The following is a 9,318-nucleotide window of genomic DNA, read 5'->3' as shown; positions in this document are numbered from 1 at the left end:
CAACAGCCAAAGCTATTTTTCCCTGAGAGCGAACAGAATCCAATAACATATTCAAGACGAAAGACTTTCCGGTGCCTCCTGAAGCATTCAAGAAAATTCCATTATTGTCGAACATACTTCCAGTCTGAATTCGAGACATTACAACATCATAACAATGTCTCTGTTTGTCGTTTAAAAGTTTAACTTTTTCTGTACCATCTTGCTGTAACTTTTCTTTGTTGTAGGATCTTTCTCTGCAAATAACATTTGATGTCTTCTCTCCGTCTCTGGAAGGCGGTAACCCATACTCAGTAATCCTTCCGCCTCCACAATTCCATACATGTTCTTGTATGTCATCTAATGGGTCCAAATAAATCTCATCATTGTATTCGGTCAAATTGTTGTGATGCAGAAAATCACTGGCGAACAAATCTCTAGTCTCTTCCCAGATTCCTGATTGATCTTCAAGATCCGAAAAAACTAACATGCTCGCATAAGTTTCTCTTAGTTGTTTTCGATCATTTGTATGGTTAATTATCTCCATTATTGTACTTCTCCAAGTTTCTTCGTCGCTTAGGAGTCCCATCGCTTTGACTGCTTCACTGTACGAAGAATATGTTTGACCGTCAATAGTTCGAAGATCTTGAAATGATGTCGGACCTTGTTTGTGCGTTAACAGAAGCCTCAAGTAGAATAATTCAACCGTCTTAGTCGTCACTGCTCGAATACGCCCAAATGAAAATGTGCGTCCTTTCCGCTCTACCCACTTTGAAATCTTATTATTGTAAATGAAATGGTTTGGTACCTCGTGATAGTAAAGCTTAGCTGCAAAATCATTTTCTGAACATAGTTTGAAAAATGCTATTAATTGAGTATCTTTACGGGTCTTATTTTTAATTTCTTGCTCTGAAGATTGTTCTGAGTAAAACACTTCGTTTTCTCCTTCCAAGTGCAGATCAAGAGTGGTTACAGCTGGATAACTTTTATGAATATCAAACTTAGATATTTTCCAAGTTGCTTCATTAGCATTTACATATCTCGCTTCTTGGTAGTTTTTAACTTCATTTATAACACCTTTCTCGGTTGTTTTTGTAAAAAGTATACGATCACACCCCTTATTTACATATTTGGTGACATAGGCTATGCACTTGATAGAGTTTGAACACTCTACATTTATGTGAGCGTTGTATTTCAAGCACAAATACGGATTGTGGGGCACAACCCATGAATTGTCCATAGTGATCTTCTTACCCTTAACTTGTATCTCGAAAGAATGTCCACCTTCGCCGATGGATCTTCTTTTATACTGCGGATATCCATTATTCCCAAAAAATAAATCCTTTCTACACGTTTTAGGGAATCCTTTACCACATGTTTGTCCTTTATTATTTTTTCCCTGGCAGCAGACATTTGACTCGTCATAACCTTTGCAGGGACCGTGAATCATACACTTTGTGACAATTTCGAAAAGTCTAGGTTCGGTTTTTTTATCCGGTATTTCTGCCGAAATAAGCTTTTCCACCGCATCAGCGGTCACAAGCTCTTCCATCCATAATAAAATGTGAACGTGTGGGAGACCTCGTTTTTGCCACTCGATACTGTAAAGGTTAGCCTTACACGACCAAAAATATGCTTCTGTGTTAAATCATACATTAGATCATCAACTTTCAACTTGAAAATTCGGCTAACCAAATCGGATCGTTCACATGGATGGGTATCCAAGGAACCTGTTTTATCCATCGCCGAACGTAATTCCTCCCAATTTGGGTTCATTGTGAAAGTGATAAAATAATCTGGGGAACCGTAATATGTCACGAATGCAAGAGCATCTTGTTGACATTGTTTCATATATCGTGGTCCCCCGACAAACGACGGAGGAATAATAATCCTTTGCCCAGATTCTTTTCCATCATCTCCACGTAAAATACCTGCTCGTTCTTTTCTTATTTGTCTCTGATTACATTCTAAAAAAGACAACTTATTTGATTCAACTTTGACATAAATATCCACGGTAAACTGTTGAAACAATTTTCTTCCTTTCGTTAGATAGTTAAAATTCCCTTCTCTCTCCATATATAAAAATGAATAGTACATAGAAGGTGAAAGACGGTTATATTTTCCAACACCTTTCCCAGGTTTACACTGTTTCGTCATTGTATAAGAATACCCAAGATCTCCATTAGGAAACAGTAAGGGGTACTGAAAATTGTCGTAAAAATAGTTGTTATGGTTAACAATTTTCAAAGGAAATGATGAATTGTCCTTTGGAGAGCTAATTGTTATCGTCAGCGCATCCTTGTCAGGACCAAAATTAACGATCCCCCCAACTTGCGAAGAAGAAGAGGGAAGATGGTACACGCCTTTATGTTCTCGTGTATTGATTCCTTCAGCCATCTTCAAAGTTATAGACATGTCAGGAACGTTTCCATATTTTTTGACATGAGCTTCAATGAGTAACTTTGCAGACTCTATTTCTTTTAACATACCCGCAAGACACGCATTGTTGACTACCATATAATTGTAAATCTGAGACACTATTGTCTCATAGGCAGATACTTCTTTTTCTTCTCTTACTCGTCGTTTTGCTGTCTCTTCTTTTTCACTACCATAGGTGTACAATTTTTGACTACGCAGTTTTAATTGCTGGTCTTTTCCATAATAGAAATACAAATCTAAAAATCTATCACTCGCTTTCCAAAATGGTTTTTTATCGTCTGCTGTTATTTTTTGACGTTCATCGACAAATAAATGAGGTTTTAGGGAGCCAATTTTATGGTATATTTTTCCTTGGATCTTGTAACAAATTAACTTTTCTGCCGAATCTTGAAGATTTCCTGAGGTTGTAAATGACGTAAAAGAGAATAGCGTGTTGAATCCAATCATGTGGTGCAAAAAACGTCTCGAGAAAGGAGACGAACCTTCATACAAAGCTTTAAAATCCTTTTCCTTAATTTCTGAGGGTAACCTCAAAGAAGTCTGCCCAGCGTTAGAACATATAGATTTGTTTTCTTTTTTTTTATAACAGAGCTTGACAAATTTTCCATTTGAAGTCACCAATTTGACCGATGGAGTGTCGTTTTCATGAAGAGCTCCAATATACTTGATATCAAGTCTTTGACGCGAATCCACATAAAGTTGCTTCTTCTTGTGACGATCTGTACGCTCTTCCCGTAATTCCCCAGTAACTTGATGTCTTCCTTTGAAAGATTTTCTTCTCCGCTAGCAAATTTCTTTTTAAATTTTGATAATGCTTTGGCTTTTTCTATTTTTTCCTGACGCATAAGCTTGCGTTCGGCTACAGCCTTAACTCTCCTCTTTTTCTTTATGTTTTATTTCTCTTTTCTTTAAACGTTCTTCTATCTGCCTCTGTTTCTCTTCGACCTTTTCCTTTTCATTTATTCGATTAGCCTCTTGTAATCGCTTCACCTCATTTTCAATTTCCTGAACCTTGTTAATTTTTTTCACTCTTAGTGCTTCCTCTCTCACCTTTTTAATGGCGTACTTATTGTTACGTCTTTTTCGCTGATGATCATGAAAAGCCCCATCAAAGTAATACATTTGATAATTTCTATGGTCAGATTTTCCACCGTTTTTCGTGACATCTTTATAACCGGCAAAATAGTGCTTTTTAAACCCTTCTAAAGTTCCTTCTGACACTTCTCCCTCAAATAATTTCAACTGATCAAATTTTTCATCGTTATACACGAAATCTTTATCTTCTCTCAAAAAAACCCTAAACGTTAACACTTTACGATAAAATTGTTTAATCGATTCAAACACCGAGGAATTTTTGGTTTTATTGTATAGATTTGGACATTTTAAAGCGTGCTCGGCTCGTAATTTATACTCCAATTTCTTGTTTTTACTCAAAAGACTCTTGGACATTTTCTTTTTGTCTGTCACCCATTTCCAAAAATGACGATGTCGCTTTGTCTTAAGAGATGAATCCTCAGGCATTTTACACGTGAAGGTCTAACCACTTGTAGATGAAGAAAACACGGGTATGTGAGGTGACCCACATAAAGTTTTACGCTATCACGCATGTAACCGCAATGCCGTTTGACCCCATTTGCCAGAACGCCTCACGACACTTTTTGAAATTTCTGACCAACTTTAAATTTATTTGTAATTATATATATATATACATACATATATATATATATATATATATATATGTATGTATATATATATATATATGTATATGTATATATATATATATATATATACACGATGTATATATTTGTGTGCATGTCTCTTGGGTTGCATTTTGGCATCGATAGATTATTTCATAAGTCTGGATTTTCCATATACGTTGCTCTCCATAACCAGATGGCTCGGAAATACAACGAAATATCCTCATTTCATCCAGTGTTATTCGTAAAAAAGGAATTTACTATGAAGAAAAAGTATGTTTCAGATTAAGTATGTTAGAGGCCACCGAGCAATGTCAGTGTAGAATTCTGTCCTTTCCAAAGAGTCATGGTTCAAGGATTTTCAATTTTTATATTCTCTTTTCTGTTTCTAGAAAAAAAAATGGAAGCACTTCATCAACGTATAGATAGGTATGTCCATAATAAATAAATAGATTGATAAGAAATAGATGGATAGTAAGGTAGATAGACAAGTAGATATGTATGTAGATTGGCTTACAGATTGGTCCGTATCTTCGCTTTATTGTATGTCCATTATTTATCATTGATCATTGAATTAGGGCGTCTCCTCAAGAGAATAAAGAACAGTAACTATAATTAGAAATTATACAAATGTTGTTTAGCTGATGGCCTTTCCGTTAACCATTTGTTTTTTTGTTTCTTTGGGTGAAGACTGTAGCGAGCGCTAATCAGACAGACTACGTGGTCGAGTGATCGAAGGTGGTAAGGAATGAATGTCACAATTTGTTCTATCTTTATTGTGTAAGTGACAGGCTTATATAGTGTTCTGGAATCACGCGACATTCCGATCGGCCAATCAGCAATCGCCTCGTGACCTGAAGGGCTGCTGTCCCGGTGCTGAGATCGGTAAGGTGGCTTGTTCCATTAGCTAATTACCTGTTAGCCCTGGGTAATCGTACTGGAGGTGGGTCGGCGTATTGTAGGTACGCTGGCTTGAGGCGGTCGATGGAGACCCAGTCGTCTCTGCCTTTAATGTGTAGCAGGAACGCTTTCTCCATTCTCTGGACAACTTCGTAGTGGCCGGAGTAGGGTGGGGTGAGGAGTGGCGTGTGAGCGTAAGTGCGGAGAAAGACATGCTTTGATGTGCAAAACTCTCGGAGGACATATAGGTGCTCTGGTGACTTGTAATTTTGTTTGCAGGGTGAAAATTCTTTAACGATGCTTCCTAGGCGGCTGATGTCGTTGTTCTAGTAGGGTCGGGGAAGAACTCGCCGGCTACCACGAGAGGTTCGCCGAAAACCATCTCGGTCAACGTCGAGGCCTTCTTTCGGGGTAGTCCGAAGGCCAAGAAGGACACAGGGTAGCTGAGTGTTCCAGGTCACGTTGTTGCAGCGTGATATCAAGGCCACTTTGAGGGTTCTGTGGAACCGCCCCACCTTGGTGCCGTTAGCCTCCGCGTTGTAGGCTGTGGTGTGGTGGACTGAGGTACCCAATAACTGTCCCAGGGATGTCCATAACTGCGACGTGAAGGTTGTGCCGCTGTCGGACGTAATGTGTTCTGGAATACCGAATCTGGAAATCTGGAAGGTTGTGCCGCGGTCGGACGTAATGTGTTCTGGAATACCGAATCTGGAAATCCATCCGGAGAGCAGGGCTGCTGTGCAGGAGGTAGAAGTGGCGTCAGGCATTGGGATGGCTTCAGACCAGCTGGTGGAGCGGTCTATGATGGTGAAAAGGTAACGGTGCTCAGCTGACGGAGGAATGGGGCCCAATATGTCCACGTGGATGTGAGCGAAGCGTCTCTGTGGTTGGTGAAAAGGCTCGGGGCCCATCTCCATGTGGCGGTGGACTTTAGATTACTGGCAGGATATGCAGGATCGGACACAGTTCCCCGCGTCGTAGGATATGCCGTGCCAAACGAACTTTTGTGACATCAGCCGTGCTGTTGCTCGTCGTGAAGGATGTGACAGGTCGTGGATAAGACCAAAATCGTGACGGCGAAGGGATGCTGGTATCCATGGGCGTGGACGCCCGATGGTGACGTCGCAGAAGATGGTAGTGATGGAATCGCCTAGGGGTATGTCCTTTTACTGTAGGGCCGTGAACAATGTTCTCACTGCTGGTGCCTTGGGGTCCCGTTGTTGTTTATTGGCGAGGTAGTCGTAATCGAGTCCCAGCTGTACTGAGTCAATCTCGACTCTGAAGAGGGTGTCAGCTACAGGGTTTTTCTTGCCTTGCAGGTGTCGGAAAGTGCTGTTAAACTCAGCGGTAGCTGAGAATTGGCGGTGTTGTCGTGCGGACCAATCGTCCAACTGTCTGGTAAAGACGTGAACTAAGGGTATGTGGTCGGTCTGGATGGAGAATGTTGCATTCTCAAGGAAATGGCGGAAATGGCGGACGGTTTGGTGGACGGCAAAGAAGTTCTCTGTCGAAGGTAGAGTAGTTCTTTTCGGCCTTTAGGAGTTTGCGGCAGAAGAAGTTCAAAGGGTATGGCTCTCCGAGGATGACTTGTACCAAAACAGCTCCAATGGCGATGTTGCTGGTATCCGTGGTGACGATGAGAGGCCTCCCGGGGATTAGAAAGGTGGGGAGGGTTTCTGCGGCCAGGGTGTTTTTTGCTTTGTGGGCCTTTGCTTGAGGGGGGCCCCACATAAGGTCCTTGGGTTTTCCTGTTAGGACTTCGTACAGTGGCGTCATGGTTGCCGCGATCCCGGGCAGGAACCGGTGATAATAATTGACCTTACCCACGAATTCCTGGAGGGCTTTGACTGAGGTGGGCATGGGAAATTTTTGTATGGTGGTCAACTTGTCTGGCAGATGTGAAACATCTGCAGGGGTGAAGTGATGTCCTAGAAAGTCCATCTCTCTGGCGCCGAACACGCACTTGCCATAGTGTATTGCCAGATCGTTCTACTAATGGCGGCCCAGGACCTCGGAGAGATGATGGAGGTGTTCCTCTTTAGATGATGAGAAAATGAGGATGGCATCAATGTAGCAGGCGCAGAAAGGTAAATCGCCTAGGATACCGTCCATCATTCGTTGAAAGGTGGCACCAGAGTTTCGCAGGCCAAAACAGTTTTAATTAAATGTAAAGGTACCGAAGGACGTGGTTACAGCATTTTTTTTTTTTTAGGGGGGGGGGCTTCTTGGTGCATGGGGAACTGGTAGTACCCCTTCAGAAAGGACACTTTTAGGAAGATTTTTGCACTGTGGAGGAGAGGTGTGATGTCGGCGATGTTGGTCAGTGGATAGTAATCTTGTTCTGTTTTATTGTTGAGACGCCTATAGTCCCCGCAGGGGCTGAGGGGTCCAACTTTCTTTGTCACGATGTTGAGTGGTGAAGACAAGTGGCTTGGCGTCTTCTGGCAGATACCCAGACGCTCGAGCTCAGCGAAGGTGTTTCGCTGCGGCGAGCTTGTCCAAAGCCAGCCGACGAAACTTGGAGAACACCGTGGCCCTAATGTCTTTATGTGGTGATAGATTCCGTGTTTCGCAGGGGTCTGTGGCTGTTGCCGGAGTTCGGACTAGAAGACATCGGGGATAGGCGTTGCGGAGGTGGGCGAAGCTGTCTGTCACCTCGACTACATGAAGTGTGAAATTGGTGGGCGAGGCAGCGATAGGTATGGTGAAGAGGGAGGCTGTGTCTACCAGCTGACATATGACGACGTCGACGAGGAGCTGGTAGTGGGCAAGGAATTCTACCCCTAGGTGGGGGAGGGGGACGTCTGCCACTATGAAGTCCCATCCAAACGTGCGCCCACCAATGCTGATTCCTAGGTGTTGGTGGCCGTATGTTGATATCGGAGTCCTGTTGTCTGCGATGAATTGGACGTTGGATGCTGGTTGATGGGACTCCCTCCAATGTGCTACTAGTAGCAAGGAACGGGTGGCGCCCGTGGTGACCAAGAAACGCATGCCCATTACAGGATCGGAGAGAATGGTGTGGGTCCTGAGGAGGGGGGGGTCATGATGCATGGCAGCCGTCCTACTAATTTTTTTGCCACCGGCAACCTGGTTGGCACTTCCTTGCCTTGTTGCCGAACTTGGCGTGGTAGTAAGAGGACTGGTTTGTGAATATCGTCATGGTCCTTTTCTGGTCTGGCTGTGGCCGCGGGGCGTGGTATCGTTGTGTAGGTGTTTGCCGGGCACGTGATGGTGGGCGGTGTGCCGCTGCGATGCCGACCTCGTATCCTGGAACGAAGGTGGGGGATCAGAAGGTATGGCGTTAATGCGGCATGGTGAAGCTGTGAAAGCATCTGCTAGGTGATTTGCTTACCATCCTTTGCGTTGGGGATGGCAGTGCGGATAGATTTGGGGAGACATAAGAGCCATAGTGCCGGAAGCAGATCTAGCTTTCGCGGTGTTCCGTTGGTTGTTGGAGGGAGTCTTGCTAGAGCCTTCATCTAGAGAAGAACGTCAGAGGGTTTCTGTTCGCCCAAGGGTTGGCTTGCGAACTGGATGAGCGGCTGCTGGTAAAGGCGTAAAACGCTGAAATAGATAGATCTTCGTGTCGTCCTATCTGATGGCGGCGTCACTGAATTCCCATCCATTCCGAGATGCGAGGGAAAAGTTCTTCTGGGAGGGCTGCTAAGACGTGGTCGGCCCGTGAGGTTTGGCAGTTTACCCTCTTGAGGCGAAACTGTATATCTGCTCGCCGGAACCAGGTATGCGTGTCGATTGTCGAGAAGCTGGGGAGTTTTACTTACGCGGCTGCAATTGGGTGAGTGTCTGCGGAAGTGGAGGACGGAGGGTTGTCAGAGGTCTTGTCCATTGTATTGGGGTCACCAATGTAGCAAGCGCTACTCAGGCAGACTACGTGGTCGAGTGATCGAAGGTGGTAAGGAATGAATGTCACAATTTGTTCTATCTGTATTGTGTAAGTGACAAGCTCTGGGATCACGCGACAGTCCGATCGGCCAATCAGCGATCGCCTCGTGACCTGAAGGATTGCTGTCCCGGTGCGCTCCTAACAATACTGTAGTCGCTGAAATAGACGAGGTGGCTTGTTCCATTATCCAATTACCTGTTAGCCTTCTTGGTAAAGCGGTCGTTTGTGGTGTGGACGCCACAAGACTTTCGTATTCATCATTTCATCATAGTATTTGTCTTTGTGATGATTTTTTTTTTTATATTTACCATGGGTGTCATTCTCTAATCCATAACTAGTGTGTCTTATGATTAGCTTTGATATTGAGTACATATTTTTTCTTCTTTCATATTGTAATTT

At 43.5% G+C, this 9,318-nt stretch overlaps 1 protein-coding gene across 1 annotated transcript; it reads right to left on the bottom strand.

The window, feature by feature from the left end:
• Window positions 1–5,338: 5,338 nt before the first annotated feature.
• Window positions 5,339–5,929, bottom strand: LOC143032653 (uncharacterized). Its single transcript, XM_076197532.1, has one exon. It carries the CDS (start codon window positions 5,927–5,929, stop codon window positions 5,339–5,341), a length of 591 nt encoding a protein of 196 aa, XP_076053647.1.
• Between the last annotated feature and the right edge of the window lie 3,389 nt (window positions 5,930–9,318).

The sequence above is a fragment of the Oratosquilla oratoria genome, chromosome 14, assembly GCF_046742065.1.
Source record: "Oratosquilla oratoria isolate Oo_2021 chromosome 14, ASM4674206v1, whole genome shotgun sequence".
Taxonomy (NCBI): domain Eukaryota; kingdom Metazoa; phylum Arthropoda; class Malacostraca; order Stomatopoda; family Squillidae; genus Oratosquilla; species Oratosquilla oratoria.
This window is presented reverse-complemented; position numbering and strand designations above follow the sequence as displayed.

Coding starts and splice junctions, on each gene's coding strand:
- LOC143032653 (XM_076197532.1), bottom strand. CDS start 5,929: ATGGAGATGGGCCCCGAGCCTTTTCACCAACCACAGAGACGCTTCGCT.